Source organism: Ursus americanus, chromosome 12 (genome assembly GCF_024610735.1).
Source record: "Ursus americanus isolate L20-20 chromosome 12, mUrsAme1.1.p, whole genome shotgun sequence".
Taxonomy (NCBI): domain Eukaryota; kingdom Metazoa; phylum Chordata; class Mammalia; order Carnivora; family Ursidae; genus Ursus; species Ursus americanus.
This window is the reverse complement of record NC_142138.1, coordinates 45,962,649-45,987,762: the sequence shown is the minus strand read 5'-3', so window position 1 is coordinate 45,987,762 and position 25,114 is coordinate 45,962,649. Positions and strand designations below refer to the sequence as shown.

General features: G+C 46.2%; 1 protein-coding gene across 3 annotated transcripts in view; it reads right to left on the bottom strand.

Moving 5' to 3' along the window:
• The window catches only part of SLC44A3 (solute carrier family 44 member 3), a 95,459-nt gene that overhangs the window by 32,441 nt on the left and 37,904 nt on the right, over window positions 1–25,114 (bottom strand). For all 3 annotated transcript variants that reach the window (XM_045801735.2, XM_087866112.1, XM_045801736.2), the window contains exons 9-12: window positions 23,925–24,111; window positions 12,831–12,996; window positions 3,296–3,452; window positions 556–639 (exon numbers count right to left, since the gene is read on the bottom strand). In XM_045801735.2, coding sequence (XP_045657691.1) covers window positions 556–639; window positions 3,296–3,452; window positions 12,831–12,996; window positions 23,925–24,111 — 594 coding nt within the window. The remainder of the gene's footprint in view (window positions 1–555; window positions 640–3,295; window positions 3,453–12,830; window positions 12,997–23,924; window positions 24,112–25,114) is intronic.

The following is a 25,114-nucleotide window of genomic DNA, read 5'->3' as shown; positions in this document are numbered from 1 at the left end:
ATTTCAGGAAAGTTATAGTTCTTGAAGAAGACATTGACAATTAGCTCTCAGTTGACACATACTCATTATGCTGGAATTTCTACAGACTCCTCCCCTTTTTATTTCTGAGACAGGAAACACATTTCTTTCAGCATTGGAAGAATGGCTTTAATGGCCTATATAAGCTACAGCCCAGAAGCCAGAACCATCAGACAGCCTGCTCTCCTCTGGTCAAAGCTAAGAATAACTTTCACATTTTTAAACTGTTGGGAAAAAAATCAGAAGAAGAATAACATTTCTTGACAGGTGAAAATTATATGAAATTCACATTTCAGTGTCCATAAATAAAGGGTTTTGGAATGCAGTCATGCCCATTCATTTGCATTTCGTCTGTGGCTGCCTTCCTACTACCACAGCAGAGTTGAGTAGTTACAACTGAGACTGAATGGCCCCAAAGCCTAAAATATTCATACGATCTGGCCTTGCACAGAAAGATTTGCCAACCCCAGACCTAAGAGATGGAGTCCGCTGGAGGACCTCTCTGTGTGTCCCCGGGGCACGCGGTAGGAGACATACCTGGTTGAACTGGCGCAGGCACTTGTCAAGACACCAGAAACAGCAGAAGCAGCACCTGGACACGCACCTGGACCACGCACCATGCTGCCGGGATCAGCGTCAGAACAAACGAACACAGTCAGAAACCTACCCAGGCAAGAAGGAAGCAGGCAGTTTCTGCAGACACACAGTGCGTTTCTACTCGAGATTTATGCCCCTGGGGCAGCACTCAGTGTGGGAGATTTTCTTCTGTTCTGCACATGCTACTACTACTAATTATTACCATTATTATCACTGAGGAGGGAAGTTTCTCTCCTGTGGGCTTACCTTGCGATGACTGCTACTGACCTCAGCAAAAAGGGAAATGGGTTAGTCCATGTTTACTAGCAAAGGGAAACTAAGCTTTCTGGTTCTAGTTTAAAAAAAAAAGAACTCTCTTTCCATCTTCCCTAAATGTCATCAATGATAAAATCTGCTTTTTCAAACCAGTTTGTACTCTTGAAAAAGCCACATCCCAAAGAGAGTGAAACAAATAATGCATTGTAGATACTAATTATGTGCCCATATAAAAAAAAAAAAAGAATCAAGTTTAACTTTTTTTTTGAAAAAAAAAAAATTCCCATAGTGAGATTTTCAGGGCTAAATTTCAAGGGACAAATTAGTCCTTTGAAATATAATTTGGACATATGCACAGCTCAAGAGTGAATAATAAAACTCTTGGAGGAGGGGTGGGATTGAATGTGTCCCACTGACTGCCCAGAGTTTAAAAAAAAAAAAAAAAAAAAAAAAGCCCTGTGAACAATCCTGAAATAGTCCTCTCTGAGGACCCCAGAAGTAACGCAGCCTTATATGGACATTTTCTTGTCCCAATGTTAACTCAATTGGATGAAACTTTATCTGGATACTTTTCAGCCCGGCTGTGGTCGTGAATGAGCCATTTCACGCAGGAAAGATCACACAGAGGCGGTGCGAAGTGTTTAAATTGTAGACACAGTGTGGGGAAAACCGTGTCTTCATAACTGAAGAAAGGACACATTTCTCCAGTAGTGAGATCACTAAAAGGGGGTTTGGCCCCTTGATCCTTCCGGGATCTCAAAAGTGATAAATAACCTTTTAGACCTCTGCCAGAGAGACCAACCCACTGACTTCCCTTTTAGATTTCTGGAAGGCTGCTGGCCCAGAGTGCAAGAAGCCTAGCTCTAGGAAGGATGGCAAGGGCCCCTACTGCTCATTAATTTGTGATTATCTATTGCTAATGTATGTAATGAATATATTTAAAATAGAAATCTGTTCTGCTCTTCAAAAAAACCCTTCTTGAAATTGAAGGATCAATTGCAAAACGAGGAAGGAGGGGCCAGAGGAGCTGGATTTGGCGTGGAATTGGAATGCCTCTTCAAGTCACCAAAATGCATGTGTATTTTTATTGCTTGAAATTTAGCCCTGAAAATCTCACCATAGGATTTATTTCGGAAAAAGTCAAACTTGCTTCTTTTTTAATGTGGGCATGTAATTAGTATCTACAATGCAATCTTTCAATAGAAACCTAAGAAAATGCTCTCTGATCAGGGGAATTGCTTAGCATGTATTTCATGATAAGGAAGCTAGATAATTTTATGTGAAATTCAATCCATTATTCCTAATTCATATACTAATCTTAAGTCTTGATTATAGACCTTAAAAATATCAAACAATTTAAAATATAGGAATAAATCCATGTGTAGAATTTCCCCAATTTACTAAGGACACTTACCTATGTCCAAAAGGTTAGAATCAAGTAAACTTGTGAAACTCTGATCAAGTCACAAGCACTGAGGTGGGGATGGGGGAGGGATTAACATTGTGTGAGAACAGAAAAGTTGGGAAAAGTCCAACCTTCCCTTGTTTGGCAGGCCAGAAATACCATGAGAACAGCTGTTTTCCTGGTGTTCTGGTTTCCACTGGCATTCATAACCAAATGTGCATGGAAATAAAAACCAGGGAGGAGAAAAACCCCCAGGCACAAAAGCCCTACAGTTTTCTGTCTTTTGAGCTGAGATTTAGGTCAGCTTGTCCATTTCTCACTCTTAAGCACTCTTAAGTTTTCTCTTGCTGTCTCTCTCTCTCTTTCGCACACATGCACACTCTCTCTCTCACGCATGCACACACATGCACGTGCAAACACCTGCGCACACACACACACACACACACATTCTCTCTCACACTCACTTACTAAAACTCCCCCCCCACCAGTCACTTCCCATGGCACCCTCTAGGAAACAGAAAAGTAAGGAATATCTTAGCATTAAAACAGAAACAAACAAATATTATTCCTATCTTGTAGTATATTTTCTTACTTAAAAAAAAACAAAAACAAAAAAGCAGGATAAATGTCCACAAAAACTTGTCAAAGTTTTATCTGAAAAAGTCCTCCCCTTTGTTCAGCATTTAAATGAGAAGGAAAACCTGCTAACTCAGAACTACTCCCTCCCCACCCCACCTCCACTACCTTGTGGGCAAAAGCAAAACAAAACAAAACAAAACCCAACAACAACCCAAAACAACAACCCCAAAAAACCCAACAAACAAAACCGCAAACAAAACGGAGGCTGGGGACAAAAAGGTTGCTGGGGGCGGGGGTGGGATGGGATCCGAAGAACACTGGAGGCTTCGGAATGGCCACTGCCACGGGTCCACACTCCTGTCCTGGGGCCTGCCCGGCGTCCAGGGGTTCCCTTTTCTGCCCCTCCCGCGCCCACTGCAGGGCACACTGAGGACATCCTACCTTGCCTTTCAGTGCGCTGGAAATGTACATGAGAATGGTTCTCGGAATCCTCGTGGCAGTGATTAGAAAGGACCCTTTTATGGCGGTTCCTTGATGGTAGCAGAAGAGAATGGAGAGAGACCAAAGGACTGGGCGATCAGGGGGGTCATTTTTATTCCTGGGAATGGGGGGAAGAAAAGACAGCATTTAAAACACACCATTTAAAATGTCTCTCTGGTTCAAATCATCAGCAGGACTAACATTTATAAAGCAGTAATGCAATAAGCATTTGGCAAAACTTTTATACTCATTGGTAGCTAAGGTTATTTCTTGGACTAACTCCTTTTCATGGCACTCAATGCTGCAAACAAACAGAATGGAAAATTTAAAAAAAATACTGCAGAATGAAAATAAACAAGCTTCCCTCTTTACCATGCCTCCCCCCTTCCCCAATCCTGTAAATTTTCTCTTAATCTCATTTTCACTTTCAGAAGTTTAATTACATAATAATTTCCAAGGTCTATATTACATATGTAAATATTGCCAGCATTAGCTTGGTGATTAAAAATCACCACGAAATCATGTGGCCAGGAAGGGCAGCCACAGGGACACCAGTGAGCTCCAGCTTCATGTTAAAGGGACAGAAAGTTCCAGCTTCCGCACAGCTCAGGGCTCCTAAAATCTAGCTGATTTCTACTCCGCTCTTTAAAGGTCACTTCAGTGTGAATCATTTGTGGAACTTGTCATGACAGAGCAACCAAGAACGCAAGAGCCAGTTTCACAAGCAGGGGGGAAACAAAAAGTGAAAAAGAACAGAATGGCACGGCCCTCACTCTACCCCAAACCTGAAAGATGAAACAAAGGAGGGAGGGCTGGCGCCACCCCTCCCCTGACCCCCTCAATTCCCCGCTGGTGCCAGTTCTAGAAAATGAGGCCCTTTCCGAGAAGCCCCCTCACTGATTCCAAGTGAAGCTTGGTTACTTCATAATGGATTATTCTACGACTCGCTCTGGTTGCTAATAAGTCACTATGAATTAAGGTTTTGACAAGAGCCTAGGTTTTGAGGGAGAGAAAAGGAATGCGGCCAGAAACGTCTCAAGAGTTGGCAAAGAGCTGTATTTTGCTGTTACTGAAATCATCCAGGAAGGAAAGGAGAACCCGAAAGTCCTATTGGGAGTGGAGTAACTCTGATCCAGTCGCCCCACGAAAAGGGTGATGTGTGTTTTAACTCAGTATTATTGAAAATAGGAAATGCCAGGGAAACTATTGCTGATCTGAATTCATGTTGGTCTGATAAACCAGAAGAGCAGTACCGGCCAGGAAAATCTGACATGGTTTTTCCCTTTCCTCAGCTTTTTTTTTTTTTTTTTTTAAAGGAAGAATGTTTACTTTTCCATTTAGGAGATTTATGTGCCTTAGAACTTACTACAGCGCTCGAGAGGATGCAGGGAAAAGCGGACAGCACCTGCTTTCCATCTGGTAGGGAAACAAGTGGTTCACAGGCCAGTGTGGAGGCTGGCCCTCCAGGTTTTGAAGTCTAGGCTCGGGCATCATCTTTCTGAAAAGGTTTTGCTGGGAGAGGATTAACCATTTCAGGCAGTGGCGTGACCGCCATCGTCCGTGTGACACATCCTGGCTGTGACTCCAGGCTCTCCAGGGCTTGGTTGGAAGAAGACGCATTAGTTCCAGAAGCTGGGTTATCGAGAGACACCAGTTTAAAAGAAGGCCCTTCAAGCTCAGGCCAGCTCGTGGAGTCAGGAGTCAGTCAGTACACTGCCCCCCCCCCCCATTTGAAACCACCCTACAGAAAAGGGTTAAATAAGTGGGGTAATCTTTGAGGCCTCCACCTTCTCTTCTTAGACCTTTCTCCATGTTCAAAGGTAACATCGCCCTGCCATGCCTCCCCTGCTGTGTTTGTGGCCATGACCTCCGTCTCTGTCTCCTTCACAAGCCGCAGAACTTGCCCTCAGGAAGAGTACCTGATTACATCCAATGAAGCTTAAAATGATACCTATCTCTGGATTTCGTCATATTTGGAGAAGCGGCTTGCGGGACGGCAGTGCAGCGCTGGGCGTCCCAGGCGACCCCGGGTTGAGCTGAGGAAGCTGGGGCCTCCCGACAGGCCTGCTCTCTGTCCCTAGGGCGCACTGCGTGTGCAGCCCTTCCACCCCGCTTCTGTGGGGGTGCCATAAGGAAGACCTGGGTAGTTGTGAGAGAGGAGGTGACTCTAGGATATGCCCCCCACCCTGCCCCGGGCCGAGCTTCCCCCTCCTTTTAATCTGGCGGCTGTCCTGAGTGCTAAAGCTGCCTGGCCCCAGGACACCAGCACAACTCAAGTCGCTAAGCAGGGGCTTAACCATCGTCGCCTGCATCCAAGTCCGGTGGCGGCTGTGGGTCATGCGCACTAGGGCTGTGCTGCAACCGCTCGTCCTGCAGACTTCGGCGTCCTAGAGGCAAGCGGCAGCTCCAGTTGGATCCGGCCTAGCGCTGAGGACTCTTCAGTGTGAGAAAGCAACTTTGTGCCCAGGCTCCCAGACAAGGACCAGCCTGAACGGGAGGGATGACCTCCAAAGTAAATCCGGTCCCTAGCGAAGGGGCGCCATGTGGTCCCTGAAGACACCACCCTTTCCTGATGTTTCTTTTAGCAACATCACTGTACGGTCCATCTTTCCAACCCTCCAGAAAAAGGAAATTGTCTTTACTATGGAGAACAGGATTCTGGAGCTGTCCTCAGCGACTCTCCTTAGGGTTAGGCAATGCAGCTGTCTCCCTCCTAAATCCCATAGGCTTGGCTGTTCACCCATTCCCCTCACGCCTGCTCGGCCAGTCGAGAGCAGCTGGAAACCATCTTTGGTATATATGAAAGCGATGATGAAGTCATGCCTCAAGCGTCTCTTCTCTGAGTTGAACGGTTCTGGTTCCTTCCTATCACCATCTTTACGGCTCTCTGTTGACCCCTCTTCAAGCGAATGGTTGTAAAAGAGAAATTTTACACGTTGCCGTATCCTGGCACTTGATGGTCTCTGCATGAACTCTTCAGCCCTCACAGCGCTTACGGGAATGACAAAGATGGACGCACGCTGGCTAACCCTCCCGAGTGCAGGCCAGACATGAGATATTGTCAACCTTGGGATGAGGCAAAACCTTAAGGTTTCAAAATTCGGCACCATGTAAAAAACAAAGTGGAACTCCTTAATAAAGAAATAGGGCTCTAAGTTAGTCGACATGCATTTTATTTTTATCAAAGTAATATGTAAATATCTTTCGTCAAATAGCAGAAGGCTAACCAGGAAAGGCAGCGGTTTGCTCTCCCCAATGCTCATTTTCTCTCCCTAGCGGTCATATGTTAGCTATTTCTTCTGTAACTCACCCCACACTTCCAAATTACATGTTCTTTCTGCCATGTATTTTCTCAGCCTCTGATATTGTCTACCGACTTCTCACTTTTTTGGGGGGAGGGGGACGGGCAGAAGGAGAGGGAGAGAGAGAATCCCAAGCAGGCTCCACAAGCAGCATGGAGCCCAATATGGGGGCCCATCCCACAACCCTGAGATCCTGACCTGAGCCAAAACCAAGAGCCAGACACTCAGCTGACTGAGCCACCCAGGCGTCCCTGATTTCTTACTTTGAAATATGTTTGCTGATTGTTTATCTTGTAATGGACATACGACCTGGTGTAAGGTTAAGGTGTACAATGTGGTGATCTGATGCTTACATATTGCAAAATGATTACCCCCACAGCAGTAGCTAACGTCTCTCTTATGTCATGTAATTACATTTCTTTATTGTGGTAAGAGCATTTAAGTTCTGCTCTCTTAGCAATTGCCAAGTATATGATACAGTCGTATTGACCACAACCACCATGCCGGACATTAGATCTCTAGAACTACCTCATTCTCACTTCAAGTTTGTACCCTTTAACCAACATCTGCCCATTTCCCCCAGCTGCACCCCCAAGCCCGGTTAGTCACCACTCTACTGTTGCTAAGTTTCTACTGTTTCAGCTTTTTTCCATTCTGCGTAAAAGTGAGATCATACAGTATTTCGCTTAGCACAATGCCTTCAAGGTCCATCCACATTTTCACAAATGGCAAGATTTTCTTCTTTCTCATGGCTGACTAAAATTCCATTGTGTGTGTGTGTGTGTACACACCAGATCTTTTTTATTTAGTCATCTGTTGATATTTGATTACCATTTTGGTTGTTTCCATAGCTTGGCATTGTGAACAATGCTGCAATAAACATGGGAGTGCAGGTAGCTCTTTGAGATCCTATTTTCATTTCCTTTGGATATATACCTAGAAGTGGGATTGCTGGGTCATAGGGTAGCTCTATTTTTAATTTTTTGAGGAACTTCCATACAGTTTTCCATAGTGGCTGCACCCGTTTGCATTCTCACCTACAGTGCACAAGGGTTCCCTTTTCTCCACCTCCTTGCCAACACTCATGATCTCTTGTCTTTTGATGACAGCCGTTCGAACAGGTGTGAGAGGATATCTCCTTGTGGTTTTGATTTGCATTTCCCTGATGATGAGTGATGTTGAGCACCTTTTCATGTACCTGTTGGTCATTTGTATGTCTTCTTTGGAAAGATTATCTATTTAGTTCCTCTGCCCATTTTTTAACTGGATTTTTTTTTAAGAGGTGACCTTTATTTTATGTATTTATGTATTTATTTATTAAATCTGTGCATTTTTTAAAAAGATTTTATCTTAGAGAGAGAGAGAGAGAGAGTGCTTGCACAAGTGGAGGGACGGGCAGAGGGAGAGAGGGAGAGGCAGAAAATCTCAAGCAGACTCTGTGCTGGGTGAGAAGCCCAACCCCGGGCTCCATATGAGCCTGAGATTGTGATCTGAGCTGGAACCAAGAGTCGGAGACTTAACTGACTGAGCCACCCAGGCACCCCTTTATTCATTTTCCTTTTTAAAGATGTTATTTATTTATTTGAGAGAGAGAGAGAGCATGAGCAGGGGTAGGGTCAGAGGGACAAGCAGACTCCTCACTGAGCAGGGAGCCCAACTTGGGGCTTGATCCCAGGACCCTGAGATCATGACCTGAGCTGAAGTCAGATGCTTAACTGACTGAGCCACCCAGGTGCCCCAATTTTTTTTTTTTTTTTTTTTTTTTAGAGAGAGAGAAAAAGAGAGCATGGACATGGGGGGGAGGGGCAGTAGGAGAGGGAGAAAGAGAATCTTAAGCAGGCTCTGCAAGTGTGGAACCCAATCCCGGGCTTGATCTCATGACCCTGGGATCATGACCATGGCCAAAATCAAGAGCCAGACACTTAACCAACTGAGCCACCCAAACACCCCTTAACTGGAGTTCTTGTTCTTATTGGATTATATGAGTTCTTTTTATATTTTGAATATTAACTTTTTTTTTTTTAAAGATTTTATTTATTTATTTGACAGAGAGAGATAGCCAGCGAGAGCGGGAACACAAACAGGGGGAGTGGGAGAGGAAGAAGCAGGCTCACAGCAGAGGAGCCTGATGTGGGGCTCGATCCCACAACGCCAGGATCACGCCCTGAGCCGAAGGCAGGTGCCCAACCCGCTGTGCCACCCAGGCGCCCCTGAATATTAACTTCTTATGAGATATATGATGTGCAAATATTTTTTTCCATTTCATAGACTGCCTTTCATTTTTTGCTTTTTACTGTGCAGAGGAGCTGAACCACCTATATCCTGAAAACTAAAAGACTTTGATGAAAGAAAGTGAAGAAGACACAAATAGAAAGATCTTTCGTGTTCATGAATTTGAAGAATTCATATTATTAAAACATCCATACTATGCAAAACCATATATAGATTCAATGAATTGCCCATCAAAATTCCGATGACAGTTTTCACAGAAAAAGAAAAGGCAGTTCTAAAATTTGTGTGGTATCACAAAAGATCCTAAATAGCCAAAGCAGTCATGAGAAAGAAGAACAAACCTGGAGGCATCACACTAAACAATGCTACAAAGCTATAGTAATCACAACAGTGTGGCACTGGCATAAAAATGACACACAGATCAGTGGAACAGCACCAAAAGCCCAGAAAGGGAAAAGAATAGTCCCTTTAATAAACGGTGTTGGGAAAACTGGATAACTGCATACAGAAGAATGAAATTACACCCTATCTTACACTACTCACAAAAACTAATCTGGAATGGCTTAAAGACTTAACCATAGGAACTGAAACCATAAAACTAAAGAAAACATAGGGAAAAAGCTCCTCGATATTGGCCTTGGCAATGATTTTTTGATTATGACACAAAAGCACAGTCACAAAAACAAAAATTAATAAGTGAGTCTACATCAAACTAAAAGGTTCTGCACAGTAAAAAAACAAAACAAAACAAAACAAAACAAAAAACAACCAAAAAACTACTAAATGAAAGGTGACCTATGAAACGGAAAAATTTATTCTTGATGCTATTGTGAATGGGATTCTTTTATTTTTTACATATTTTGTTATAGGAATGCAACTGTTTTTGGTATGTTGATTTTGTATCCTATAATTTTACCGAATCCATTGATTAGTTCTAATGGTTTTTAGTGGAGTTTTTAGGCTTTTTCTATACATAAGATCATATCATCTGCAAACAAAGATGATTTCACTTCTTCCTCTCTGATTTGGATACCTTTTATTTTTTTTCTTGCTCTGGCTATGTCTTTTAGTACTATATTGAATAGGAGTGGTGAGAGTGGGCACTCTTGTCTTGCTCCTGACCTTCGAGGAAAAACTTTCAACCTTTTACCATTGAGAATGTTTTAGTGAAGTTTAGTGTTTACATTTTCATTACATAAGTAACGTTCACAACTGATCCAAGTAGAGTATTCTTTTTTAAAAATTGTGTATTTATTTTTGTTGAAGTATAAACCAACTAGTGTATTCTGATTATAGTTTCTTTCCTATACGACTTTTGGGTTTTCCCGAAGTTAATAATTGTTTCACATTTTTTATTTGCTTGGTTTCCCATGGACTTTACCGAATGCTTCACCAAAGTATAAATCTTTTCTCTACTTGTTCAAGCACATCTGGTATTCTCTTCATTTCCCTTTTTTCCCCCCTTGGAGACATGCCTCTGGCAGCCTACCATTCTCCTGCTCCTCCTTGGACTGGATATTTTTTATACCTGCTTCAGAGCTACCCTTCTGGGAATTCTCTGTTCTTCTTTACTGTGTTGGAGCCCATATCCTGAAACTCCTATGGTCCTCCCTGGCCTACTCATTCATTTCAGAGGAGAACATCCTTCCTAAGAAAGGAGATGGGGAACAAAATCTTTTGGGACGTTGGGGTCCTGAACATGACTTTATTCTCCTTTACCCTTGACAGCAAGAATAGGTATAGAATTCTAGTTTTGAAAATAATCTCTCTTTAGAATTTTGACAAGTTTGCTCCATTGTCTTCCTGGTTCAGAGTTGCTGTTGAACATCGGACCCCATTCTAGTTCTTGATCCTTTGCCTGTGATCTATTTTTCCCTTTAGAAGTTTCTGGGATCTTCCCTTTACTCATGTCCTCTAGCTCTGGGAAATTTTCTTTGATAACTTCCTCCTTTTTCTTTCCTTTGTTTGCTATTTCTGGAACTCAGTCAGATGTTGAGTCTCCAAAATGTATCCTCTAACTTTTTATCCATCTTTTATTTTCCATCTTTCTGTCTTTTTGCTCTATCTTCTGGAACAATTCTTCAATTTTATATTTTAATCTTTCAGGAGAAAAATTTCCCTTTTGCAATTATATTTTTAATGACTAAGAGGTCTTTCATTCTTTTTTATATTTATTTTACGGATGCAATATTTCTTTGTTCTTTTGGAGGATATTATAGGTTTTCATTTTTATTTTTGTAGTTTTCTTCTGCAGCCTGCATTGTGTCTATTTTCCCTAAATTCCCTTTGTTTTGTTCATTTTGACCTTTTTCTTTCACTAGAGGTTTTCTGTGAATGTTGAGTCATCGCTGGCTACTAACTGATATTCAAGACTGAGGAGCTATAGTGTGACCTGGTAGCTCTGTATGCGGGCCGACAGTTGCCTGGTGAGTTTCACTGTCTGGTTCAGTCAGGGAATCATTTCACTGGGGGACCCCTCCCCCACCACATGGCATGATCTGCAGGTCTTTACTTTGGGTTGGTACTCTCTCCAAAGAAGAATGCTCTCATCTCTTGCGAGGGGGATAGCCACCTGGCTGTCAACATCCTAGGAGCTGAGCCTGAATGCCCCCTGGTGGTGGCAGTGGGGGTCCTCACTATTCCGTCTTTAGGCTTTTACTTATCTCCCTTCCTTTCAGGATAGAGCCTTACCGGCCTCAGCCGTGCCGGATACCTCGAGTCCGGCTTCAGGACTCTAAGCGACACAAAATCAGTACCGTCAGACAGCTGTTACCTGCTGGCCAGCGGGTTAGAATAATCTTGGCTCCCGTACTCAAGAGAAAGCAGCACATGCCGCCCACCTCCAGTGGCTCAGAGGTTATCAAGGCCAAGGGCTACAAGCCCTGTGTGCATCCCAGAGAGTCTCTAATGATGAAGGCCCCCAAACAGCACCCCTGTATTAAAACCCACAGCGCTCCTTATTGTCGGGAGGTAATTGCTCATTGGGATGAATCATCCCTGGTTGACTTTCTTACCCCCACGAACGTTCATGCTTATCTGCTCACTTGGTCTGAGCAGATTAGAGGAGGATCAGCCCTACCGGGAATAAACTTCCTGTCCTCAGTCCAACCCTGTCATTGTCCTGGCCTGCTCTGCTTGCCTGCGGTTTTATCTTTGCCCCATGGAGAGTCTCACACACATGCAAACGAGGTGAAAAGTTCGGGGGTGTGTATATCCTCAATTATTTTGATGAGGTAATGGGGTGAACACACTTAAGTAAGTACCATGGTGAACAAAGAAGCAAGTAATTGATTCACTAGTACTTAACTAGATGAACACGAACTGTATTTTATATACAATTTCCTTAGGGTTTAAAATTATTTTCCAAGAAAACATTTTCTTCATTTTACATTGGATAAAATAACGCTCACAGAACTCACTGAAGTGTGTTCCAAAGTCTGAAGTCAATAAGAACGGATATTTACAGAAGTCAACCTTTCCTTTCAGACAGCTTTCAATTCTAAGCAGTAGGATTATGTCCCTGTTTTGCTTCCCTCTGAATTTTCTCGCTTAAGGCGAAAGAGCTTGGAAATGTGACAAATTTAAGGTATAATATTTCTTTTCACTACCAGACAAGCATCCTGCTCCAATGTTGACCTTAGTCTTTGTTTTTTTTTTTTTTTAAAGATTTTTTTGTTTATTTATTTGACAGAGAGACAGCCAGCGAGAGAGGGAACACAAGCAGGGGGAGTGGGAGAGGAAGAAGCAGGCTCCCACCGTAGGAGCCTGATATGGGGCTCGATCCCAGGACTCCGGGATCACGCCCTGAGCCGAGGGCAGACACTTCACGAGTGAGCCACCCAGGCGCCCCTTGACCTTAGTCTTTGATTCCTGCCAACCTCCTTTAAAATTCCAAAGTATCTTTCGTGATACCCAACGCGAAGCACGTAGACAAATCAAGAGCAGTAACCTGCTAGGCCTACCTGTTGAAGTAGCAAGTGGCCAGCACCCCGGCTACCGTCATTTGCTGGCACGCGAGGATGAATTCGCTGGTCCAGATGAGGCCAATTAAATGGTACCACCACATGTACCGAACGCCTACAAGAGGCTGATATTCCACTTGGCCACCTTCAATAACGCGTGCAGCTCCTGAAGTTTAAAACACAACACACTTTACACTCATGTCTTCCGAAGCACAGAAGATGATTCAACAGGCTGCACTTCCTCGTGGCTGGCTGTTGGCCTTATGTAGACACAGACACCAAAGTAAAGTTGGAAGCATCCGCCCTCATTTGAGATCTCCATAGCACACACTGCAAAATGTTCAACTTATGAGTAATATCAATAACAATACTCATAATCACTGATGGGTAGTCAATCTGCGAGACACTTGACCTATATTCTAAGGCTCATCCCACTTTGGAGATATGAAAACTGAGGTTTGGAAGTGTCAAGGAACTTTTGTAAAGTCTCACTGCTCCTAATCAGCGGAAGGAGAATATGTACCCGACACACTGGATTCTAACATCCATGGTTTTTCTACCACACCACTTTGTGATACAAACAAAACTTGTTATTAGGACTACAGCCATTAGGACTATATTCTAGAACCCTGCTTCACCAAAATTTTAGAGTTTATGAAAGAGACAAGGATCATCATTTTTTCAACAGGATTCACTGCAGATTTCATTTCAAGGGCAAACTCTTCTTGCACATTTAAAATACCTATTGGGTCTCAGTGTTAACCTCCTAGGTTCGTATCCCAGCTTGAGCCTTTGCTCATTAGCCTATGGTAAGCTATTCAGTCTCCTTAGGTATAATACCCATTTCCTGCTGGTAGTTTGAATGAGAGTACATGGTAAATGCTTAATATAAGGCCTGGTTCCTAGACACTTCACTCCATAAGTGATAATGATTTTATTAAATTTCTGGAGCTCAATACTATATTAAACCAGGCCAGCAGGGTCATCCCAACAGTGCTCTGCCATTCACATGTCCAGTCCCTGTTTCATCTGCCCTCATCGAAAGAAGCTCCTGAATTAGCTTTGCAATTCAATTCAGGCTGGATTTAGTGAATCCAAATCCCAGCTCTGTGGCTATGTTTGATTTCTAGATGTTTTCCCACTAGGTTTTTAAAAATATTGTAACTATCCTAACTACAATCCTAAAACTATGAAGTCAGAAGATGCGCACTTCGGTCTTTGGCAAAACCTACAACTTGAATGACATTTAAAGAGAGTTTCGTATTTTCTCTCTTAGCTCTAAATTGATTTTAGGCTCATAATTCCCGTGTCTATAGACATTCACAAGAGGGTCTCTGTAAAGAATGTGGGAGAAGATAATCCCACTGTAGACCAATCTGATTCCAGGGACGGAGGCTGGCCTTCGTTCCTGAGGCTCTGTATTCTGTTGAACAAGAATCACATTGTGAGAAACAGGGGAGCAGCTTGACTTACAGAGAAGTTAATATTTTATTGAGCACTGGGCTCTTTCTGGCTGGGAGGCAATCTCTGTCTCAGGTATGGCACTGATAAACGTTGATGCTTTTCCAAAATGGGTGTGTTTCAGAAAAGCATTCCCAATGCTAAGGGAGGTGAGCCCCTCACCACCAACATACTTGCTTAGGTAGGTCGGGTCAGTGGAGACTTGGAGAATCACTTCATGGAATGTCAGAAGTGACCAGGGCCAGCCTACAAGCACATTGTACTTCCTGCAAGGTCAAGTCCTGGGGATAGACGGCAGTTTCATAGACGGCAGTTTTGCAAGAACAGGCCTACGACGTTGCAAATGGTTTGGGTGGAAAACGTTCCCGCAGAACAGGAGGGATGCTTTCTTTGACAGACAGAAAGGTAAATACAGAGGCCCTGGCTGCCCTGCGCTGTGAGGGGCACACTCACGCACCTTCCGGCTCGGCCTACTGATGGCAGTAGCGACTGGAGAGTGGCTAAAGTGGTAAGTCAGGGTTCATACGGGCCTTCCAACCCTTGGCATTCCCCAAAGAAGCAGAGCCCATAAGTTATTCTGGTCACTGCTGTTTTAGAATATCTTTGTCTCAGCCGCCTTCCACCTGTTCCTCTGGTTCAGTTTTATCAGGCTGTTTCCAGACTTTCCTTTAGGGCAGGGTTTCTCAACTTCTCAACAAACTGACGTTTTAGTGCAGACAATCCTTCGCTGGAGGTCAGGGAGGCCCTGGTCCTCCCCGTGCCTTGTAGGATGTTTAGCATTCGCCCTGGCCTCTACCCACGAGATGCAACCTCCCTCCCCTCCTCCAGTTATGACAACCCAAAAGGTCTCCAGGCATTGCCAAATGCCACCGGGGGACACACCTACCGCTTGTCTGCTTTAGGCAAACATTCTGAGCCATCAGGCGCTCAGGCTTCAGGCCCAAAGCCCAGGAGGCAGCGGTTACCGCCTGTGGGTGGGGCAGGCGTGTTTATGCGCACAAGACTGCCCTCTGCTGGATGGCAGTGTCAGTGCAGGCCAGAGCCTCCACCAGAAGACCCGCAGCTTTGCTGCTGAAGACCGTTGTACTACAGCTACGGCTATGTGAAACCTACACGTGTTAAGGGGAACAGAACGGAACTGATAGATCCCAAGCTATGATGGATCACAGGGATGATGGTGCAAAGGGCACTGAACTCGGAGAGGACTTGGTCCCAGTCTCAGCTTTGACACGGGTGATAAGCAACCTGGGCCTCCACTCTCTGTCAAGATGAAGAGGGTAGACAAGATGAACCCTGAGGCAGCGGTTACAGGCGTGGACTTGAGTCCCATAGGCTGAGATTCGTATCTCTGCACTGTCCCCTCATGGCCGACCAGCCTCGGGCAGGAAATGGGACCTTGTAACATCTCTGCTCCATCGCTCGTAATCTGAAGACACTAAAGCCAACTCCTTGCACCCTGGTGACCCCATCCAGTCCTGCGGCCCCGAGTGCTATGCAGGCAGCTGCTAGGAGGATTAAGTGGGTAAGACCCTGGGAAGAGCGAGTCCAATGCAGGGCTAGCTCTAACTGAAAGCAGGTAGAGAGAATTCCTGGCGTTAACAAAGACATTAAGCATCTACCGCATGTTGGAATCACGCTGAAGATGGCTAACGGAATTAGCCATTAAGGGGGGGGGACATGAAAGAAGCAAACAAAAATCAGAGAGAAGATACCATCTGAGTGACTCTCAGGAACTCACATGCTTCCGTCTTTGGCTATTCATCTCTTCTCCTGGACTGTTTGTAACTCCTCCTTCAACCTCTAAGGGCTTTTTCCCCATTGTCACCCTCTGTCAATGACTTCACTTCTGGTTTCTCGGAGCAACCAGAAAGCCATCTACCTGCTGTCAGCATGAGCCAATGGCCTGACCCCCACGTAATGGGCTACACTGTCCCTGACCCTAAGGCTAACCCCTCGTGTGGACCCCCCTCCTCACGTGCTGAGGACGCTCTTCAGAGTTCTCCCCTCCTGCCTCCCTCATCCAAGTAGGCCTCTCAATGGAATCGTTTTTAACCATCTTTCATCTTTAAAAAAGACAAAAAACAAAAAAAAAAACCTCTCCTGACTCCTCCAACTTCCTTGCCATTTCTCTGTTCCTCTTTAAAAAAAATTTTAAGTTTATTTATCTATGTATTTATTTTAAAATAATCTCTACAGGGGCGCCTGGGTGGCGCAGTCGTTAAGCATCTGCCTTCGCCTCAGGGCGTGATCCCGGCGTTCTGGGATCGATCCCCACTCGGGCTCCTCTGCTGGGAGCCTGCTTCTTCCTCTCCCACTCCCCTGCTGTGTTCTCTCTCTCGCTGGCTGGCTGTCAAATAAATAAATAAAATCTTAAAAAAAAAAAATCTCTACACCCAATGTGGGGCTAGAATTCATGACCCCGAGATCAAGCATTAACGCTCTTCTGAGTGAGCCAGTCAGGCACCCCTCTGTTCCTCTTTATGGCCAAATTCCTCAAGATGTGGCTACTTACTCTCTTCAATTCTCTTCTCCCTCTTTCCCTTAAACCCACTCCGATCATGATCTACTCTCCTGCACTCCCCTGAAGTGGTTTTGTTGCTAAATTCAGTCGTCAGTCCTTGGGTCTTACCTCGCTTAACAGTAGCATTTGACACATTGGACACCACTCCCGTATCCCTGGAGCCCATCCCCTGGACTCCAGGACAGCACACTTTCTATCCTCCTGCCCACTGGCTGCTCCTGGTCAGCCTCATTTCTGTCTTCCTCCTCAGCTCCGGATCCCTTACACTGAAGGTCCCCCAGAGCACAGTCCTTGGATTTCCGCCCTTCTATCCCTGTACTCCTTCTACGCTCAGGGTTCAAATGCCATTTATATGATCCCAAATCCCCGGTGTAGATCTCTAGCTGGGACCTCTCCAGAAACTTCAGACTCAAACAGCTAATTGCCCATTTGACATCTCCATCTGGCTGCTGAAAAGACGTCTCAATTAACACAATCAAAGCCGATAGGCTCTCCCTTCACATGCTCCACTCAAAGTCTTCCCCATCTTGGCTGATGGCAGTCCAGTCCTCCAGCTGCTCAGTGTCCTCGCTAGATCTTTCCTTCACGCCCTCCACTGATCAACCCGGAAACCCTTCAGAAGAGCCACAGAATCTGCTATGTCACACCTCAGCCATTACTATGCCAGCATCATCTCCTCCCGGGATGGCTGCTATTAAAATGTAAGTCAGATCGTGTTACTATTCTGCTTAAAACTGTAATGACTTCCCACCTCAGATCAGAAGCAGAGTTCCTATAAAGGCTACAAGGCCCAAGGATCCGACCCCGTGCCCTTTCTGACCCCTTCCTGACCCATGTTCTCCCTCAACCACCCCACTCCGGCTGAAGGGGTCTGCTTGCTGTGCCCCCAGGACCCTTGTCTCTTGCTGTTCCCTTTACTCTTGCCTTCCCTTTGCCAAGAACATGGTCCCTTCCCTTAGACAGCCTCATGGCTCTGCCCTTACCTCCTTCAAATCTTTGCTCACATCTCACCTTCTCAATGAAGCCCTACCCACTCACCAAAATTAAAATTGCCTCCCCTTAAACATTTCTCTTTCCTCCTTTCTGCTTTAATTTTCTCCATACCACTTGTCAACTTTTACTGTAATATAAAATGCACTTACTTATTTTAATGCCCATCCCCCCTCTAGCTTCCAAACTAGAAGGAAAGCTGCATATCTAGCATCTATAACAGGGTCTGATACAGTAAATGCTCAATACATATTGAATGAATAAATGAATGAAAGAATGAATCAACCTTCCTCAATATATCACCTATATACACATATGTATGTATGTGTGTGTGTGTGTGTGTGTGTGTATCCAATATATCCTATATTCCTAATATATCCTACTATAGAGATTGGAGATCATTTTGGGGATATCATCAATATAAACTGGTAGAAATTCATCACGAAGCTAGACTTAAGTCCGGATACTATAAACAAACTTTAAAGCATTTCAAAAGATTAAGGTGATAGTCATGATCATATACATGGCAGTTTGTCAAAGAAAGCAGTCCAGCTGGTTGGGGTGACCTCCCAAAGGAAGCAGGTCCAACTTGGAAGGGCTCAACTTTCTAGTACATTCTCTGTATTGGCCTCTTCCAGCAAATTGGCTCAAGTGTCCTACTGCTGTCCCTCCTGCCTGTGTCTCCCACAGGCTCAGCTTCTGCTCTGACAGCATGAAGATTAGGGGAAAAGAGAAGAAAACCTCATTGAGCCAAAGTCTATAATTTACCAAGTTCTTTCTATGTATGCATCTCATTTAATATCCACAGCACTGATGTGAATTCACTCACTGACTGAGGATACATTCACTGAACTCATTAGGGGCTGCACACCGAGGTAAGAGACACAGAAAGAACAAGACATGGCCCCTGACCTCAAGATGTCCATACTCTAGGGGGACGGTAACACGCGAGTCACTGTCCTGCATTATTGTTCTTCGTAGGACGCATCACCACGTGACATACAATATATTTACTTATTTATTCCCTCTCTCCCCACTCACTAGTGCCTCGGTCCTGCTCATGGCTGTACCTCCAGTTCCTAACCCTGCAATGGATAGCTGTTGAAAGAATGAAGAATAAAAAAAAAATGCAAGGAAAATGAAGAAGCAATACTAAGTATGCCTGGGGAATTTATAGATTTTCTAAGAACTATAATGCTCAAAATCATTCTTGGAGAATGACTAGCTTTCCAAGCAGTCTGGGGTAGAGAGTCGGGGTACAGGTTGCTAAGAGGAGGTGTTTCCAGATGAAGGTCACAGCAGGTGCAAAGGCACGAATGTTCCTGGAGACCATTTTCCTTTGCACCTTCCTAAAGGGACCATAAACTTCAAAAAAAGAAGCTGTTTAAAATCTCTTTTGTGCAAGCTCCCTCTACCTGTTCCTAGGACAGGTCTGGGCTGCTAGGAGGCTTTATCTTCTGGATCTCTCAGAACTTAAAAAAGAAGACAATTTTCTTTTAAACTGTGTTCTCAAATACGCCAGGCAGGGCAGAGAGTAAAGCCGAAGCTGGTACCAGATACTCTTTAGCCGACAGCACTTCCCAACATAAGGGACATATACGGTCCCTTATTTGCAAAGCAAAGCTCTGGCCCCATCTCAGCCTTCTCACATCCCTGTGAAGCCCAGGGAAAGCATCATTTTTCCATTGCCAAAATGGGAAACACAGAGGATTAACATATAAGGAAGGCCAGAACCAGCCTGGATCCCGGGTCCTTGATGGGAAACCTTCTGTCCGACCCTGCTGCTTCCTTTGCAAGCATGACCCTTGGCCGTCCCAAGCACGCTGAGTGTGTCCCTGTGATCGCCTTTCAACCGCAGCACACGGGGGGGGGGGGGGGGGTGCTGCCCTAACATGGGCTTCTTCACTGCTGACTCTGGGGTTTTCCAGGCCACCTTAATGACAGCTGGGCGTACTGAGCCCACCTGGGCTCCTTCCAACCTGCCACCTGTACCTGCTGGGCTCCCAAGGTTAGGACAGTTTTCGCTTTTCCCCACTGGCTTTTAATAGTCTTTGTCACAGGGCTGGCAGCAGACAGTTCCCAATGGGCTAATCCGTGTCACTGCTGGAGGGCCGTGATATGGTTCTGCTCAAACAATCCCCGAACAAGCCAGAATTCGTCCGCTAGCTCAGAGACTGGTTTGTAGTCGCTAGAGAAATAGCTCGTCTGGGCAAAAACAACCCAAGGTCATTTTTTCTGTATTTTTTTCTCTTTTACACATTAAAATATTAGTTCATTCAACCACCTGACATGATAAAAAGCTCCCAACTATTACCCACTGAGGACACACACACCCCCCTCTCCCCCCGGCCACACTGGGCACGGGACTGCACAACTGGAGGGTTCTCTAACTGCCTGAGGGGACGTGAAGTGAGACACTGAGGCTCTGTGCCGCCCTCTCTGACCACCCACATCACCTGGCTTCTTTTCACAAGCTCTGACAGCAGCTCCCAGGCTCCCACAAGTGCAGCTGGGGTGTCTCCCAAAGGTCAAAATGACAGGAAGCCAAGAAGCGACCCACCCAGGCCCAGAGCAGTGGCTCTGGCACCGAGTGAAAAGGCCTTTGAAAACAAAGGAGTTCTGTGCACTGGGGTTGGCGCACAGGTGAATGGAGAGGACAGTCAGGTGGCTGGAGGGGACAGCCGGTTTGGTTTTTAGGGTGCCTGAGCCAGCAGGCGGGAAGGCCAGAGCTCCCTGTGACACCTCCCCTCCTGTAAAGCGGAAGGTCCTCTCGCACGCACGCATGCATGCCTGTGTCAGGTCCCAAGCACCTGGTTTTCTTTCCTGCCCCTCCGCCTCTGGCCTGCTTTCCTCCATCCACTGACAGAGAACGGCCATACTCTAGTACTTGACCTCCAAGGCGGCTCCAGAACGCCGTGCTACCTTCAGCCCCACAGAATCCCCTACTTGTCCTCCTGTCTCTCCTGCTCGCAGCCCTGGGGGCAGATGGTACTCCACGGCCCCTAAGCCCCGAGCCCAACTCGGGCCTAACAGGGAACTGAAGGGACACCCCGCTGGCCGCTCACCGTCAAGGCAGCCCTGGGACATGTTCCTTTCCGCCTGTACCCCTAACTCCCAGGACTGGCTCTCTCCTGGTGTCTGTGACCAGGTCCTCTCCTAGTGTTTGCTTGTGACCCCTAGCAAATCGCCTTTGGCTTCTTTCTGTATCTTCTGATCTGGCAATTTCTAGCCCATCCTCTGAGAAGCCTTCCTTGACTCACAAAGTGGGGTAGAGTCTCGTTTCGGTGCTCTAGGAGCTCCCCAAATTTCTCCCATCGTGACATTCATCAGCCTTCACCATGAGCACATGTTTCATTGTCAGTCTGTCCTGCTGGACTCTAAGTGCTGTGAGGAGAGACCACTACTTCTCCCCAGTGCCTTGCCCAGAGTGTTGGCCCCACAACACTCCCCTAACACTTGTGAAGTAAAAGGCAAGAACGCATGAACGTGCCCTGCCCCAAGGTATCGTGGGTTAAGCCAGACTCACAACCCACAAGGACAGTCGGGGCTGGGGGGCGGCTATGTCCCAGAGGCTGGAGGAGGAAGGAAGGTCCTTCCCTGGTCCTAAGTCATATCACCCATGAACTCACCCTTCCTCTAGTGTTTCTTTAGGGCAAGGGTTCCAATACCACCGTCCACCACCCCATGCACCAGGCTCTGCCACCCTCTGCCACCCTTCACTCCCAGCCCACCCTGGCTTCGACCTCTGGCCCTGCCCTGTTGTCCTGCAACCACAGGCCCCAAACACAACACTGTGGGCCCAGGCCACATCCACCAGCCAGCTGCTGTGGCCACAGTCCTGCTCTGACTTGACAGACAACTGAGGAGGCCCACTCTGCCTCCCAGACACAGCCTCACACTTCTAGTGGGGTGACCTTCCATGGAGCGCGTACTCAGAACCTCAACCCCCTTGCTTGGAACTTGAGCATAACAACACACAGGACGAGGGGACGGCCATGCTCAAAGCAGAGAACGTCCGAAAGCTCCTAGCACACAGCCTGGAGCTGGGGCACTGTTCAACAAAGGCTTGGGTTCCTCCACGTACCAAGGCCGCTGCCCTCCTTTCTGACCGGGACCGAGACTGCTTCAAGCGAGCCAAATGGAGTTGTTCAGCGTTGCCCAAGCTGAGACTTCCAACAGTCCCACAGTTCTTCACTTTTTGTTGGCTATAGAACCTGTAATTTTTAACTATGCATGGCTGCCCCCAGATCAAACCCTCGCAGGAAGATGTTGCCGTGTCACGAGGATCTGGCCGGTGGCGTGGAGGTGGAAGTGCTGTCACGACTTCTGGGAGGCCTGAGGGAGGGAAGGGCACGCTCACCTTCCTCCCTGCTACCTTCCTAATGGCTGACGTAGGATGTGGTTGTGTCCATGTCAGCTACCGGATGGAAGCAAGTGGGACAGGAGGTCAGCCACAGGGTGCTGAGATGAAGTCGAACACATGCGCCGAGGGCCTCCGTCTCCAGAGGACCACGTTGGCATGGGACTCCTTCTTGTGGACTTCATTTACGTAAGAGAGAAATTACCTCATATCATATTTAAGCCACTGGTTGTCTGAACCTTCTGTGACTCCCAGACACAGCTCATTCTGACTGATTACAGTCCTGGTTCTTCCTGGATAATTATTCTGAGTTCACTGCAGGTCTGCAGAGAGTTTCCAGAGAACAACAGAAGCGAACACAGCATCTCTGGAGCTGGAGGTAGGGGCTGTGTCTCCCAGGGAGCCTGCTGACCATCTTGAAGCAAGCTCCAATGGGTCAGCTGACTCCAGAGGAGAGGAGAGACCCCAGGTGACTAAGAATCTACTACCAGCAGTTGTTCTTACATATTTGACTGGAGCTGATCCGGGACAACAACTTGATCAAAACAGCAAGGAATCACAATAGCCTTGTTGATTTGACATCTGCTGTGGTTCTTATCTGTCTGGTGACGGTCTCAGAAAGCAACTTACACTTTGGTACTCCCATCAGAGTGTGAACGTGAGCCTTAACCAAATCGAACAGGAGTGAGAGAAGATCTAGAACAGGGCCACTCAAAGTGTGCCTCCAGGCCAGCTGCCTGTCCCCACACCGCTGTTACTAGCCTGCAGTGAGATGGGGAGCTTGTGCCAGAACACGGACCAACTGCTAACGAAGCCCAGTGTTTCCTGCTGCTGACATTTCTTTCCCCCATCATGAGATTTCTCCACGAAGGAGTGATACATATTCTGACATGAGCTCATTACCTCATTTCAGGCAGTACTTTTTTTTTTTTTTTAAAGATTTTATTTATTCGACAGAGATAGAGACAGCCAGTGAGAGAGGGAACACAAGCAGGGGGAGTGGGAGAGGAAGAAGCAGGCTCATAGAGGAGGAGCCTGATGTGGGGCTCGATCCCAGAACGCTGGGATCACGCCCTGAGCCGAAGGCAGACGCTTAACCGCTGTGCCACCCAGGCACCCCTCAGGCAGTACTTTAAATAGCACTTCTTTGCCCTGTTAAGGGGCTTCAAAAACAATATCACGTGCACTACGTCAAACCAAGTGAATCAAGATCTCTGAGGATGGGGCCCCGGCAACTGTACTTTAGTAAAGCCCCTTAGCTGATTCCGAGGATTCTCTCAGTGGAACACCACCGTAGAGAGATAACAGGAGGGCAGGGGTTCAGGACTGTCTTCTAGGGACCTAAGCAACGTTGACCATGTGCACCTGCTTTAAACATGAGTGGGCTTTACTGAGCACAACAGACTTTTAACGGGGTGAGCTTCTTGATCGCCCGACTTGACAGTCGGCAAATTGCCTTGGATAAAATCTGAATCCTTCTTTCTAGAGTCCTTTGCTTAGACTGTAGTTTTTCCAAAAGCTGTTTCAGTCCTGATTGAATTTGTTCTCTCATGAAATGAACCCAGTTTCTTTAAAGCCAGTGTAAAAGAGGAAAAGGATTTTCCTGTTTCTCTCCATGACAGAGCCCCTGGCATCCTCACCGCTGTCATCGGACACCTCTAGCTGCATGGGAGATTTGCTCTCTGTGAAAACAGGCCAATGGCTGCAGAATGGCAGGCTCTTCCGTGCCCAACTCCCAGGTGATGGAACCCACTGCTCTTACCTGCGGTTCCCAGGCTCAGCAGCACAGCCACCCAGAAGACCCAGAAGAAAATGAGGATGGCAAATGTCCACAGTGGTTGGAACAGCAGGAAAGGAGAGTTGCTGATGGCCTTATTTATGACTTGGAAAAGCTCAACTGTCAATTTTATTCTCTTTCTGAGGACAAAAATCAAGCCGAGCAGAACTGCCTGGTGAGAAAGGGGTTAGAAGAAATGCCTCAAAATAATGAACTGAGAAGAGCTTAAAGTAAACGTTAATATTTCACTGATACCTCAGCAGACAGCTCTTCAGCCACGCACTGCTGTTATAATAATTGAACAGAAAATGTTCAAATCCTCTTTGAGCATCTACTATGTGCTGGTCCCTGGGAGAGATCCTGCAGCTATAACAGTGACAAGACAAAGTCCCTGCCCTAAGGGAACTTGGGGTCTGGTGAGAGAGCAAGAGAAAATGCAAATAAGGTCCCCTAGGGTCAGAGAACTGTCTTCTGTCCCTCACCTCCTCCCCATAATACCTAAGAGACTCAGAGAATGCTCAAGGACTGCAAAAGGCAAGGAAAGCAAGTATGAAGGGAAAGGACGGTGATTATGCCTCAAAGCAACCTCCTGTGCCTTCTTCTCTACTGGTTTTGGCCTCCCTCCATGTAAATTTCATATTAAATTCACCCCCATATCGCAGCCCAGCCACCCGCCATCTCCACACGCCCTTCACAGGCAAGCTTCTGCACAGACTAGTCTCAAGCTGCCATCCGCATTTCCACACCCTAACCTAGAGCATGGCATGTGAATCTCTGCCCATTCCTCTTTTCTTAAAACTTTCTCCTCCCTTGACTTCTATGATTGCTCTTTCTTCTGGTTCTCCTCCCACTTTTTCAGTTGTTGTTTCTCAGAGTCTTTGGGGGCTACCTCCTACTCCTTTGTGGTCTTAGCATCCTTCCTAGAGGCTGAGAACCTTCATTTCAGATAAGAACCTCCAGCCCTGGGGCACCTGGGTGGCTCAGTTGGTTAAGCATCTGCCTTTGGCTCAGGTCATGATCTTGGGGTCCTGGAATCAATCCCTGCATCGGGCTCCCTGCTCAGCGGGGAGCCTGCTTCTCCCTCTCCCTCTGAAGCTCCCCCCCTGCTCGTGCTCTCTCTCTCAAATAAATAAAATCAAAGGAAGAGGAGGAGGAGGGAGAGAGGAGGAGGAAGT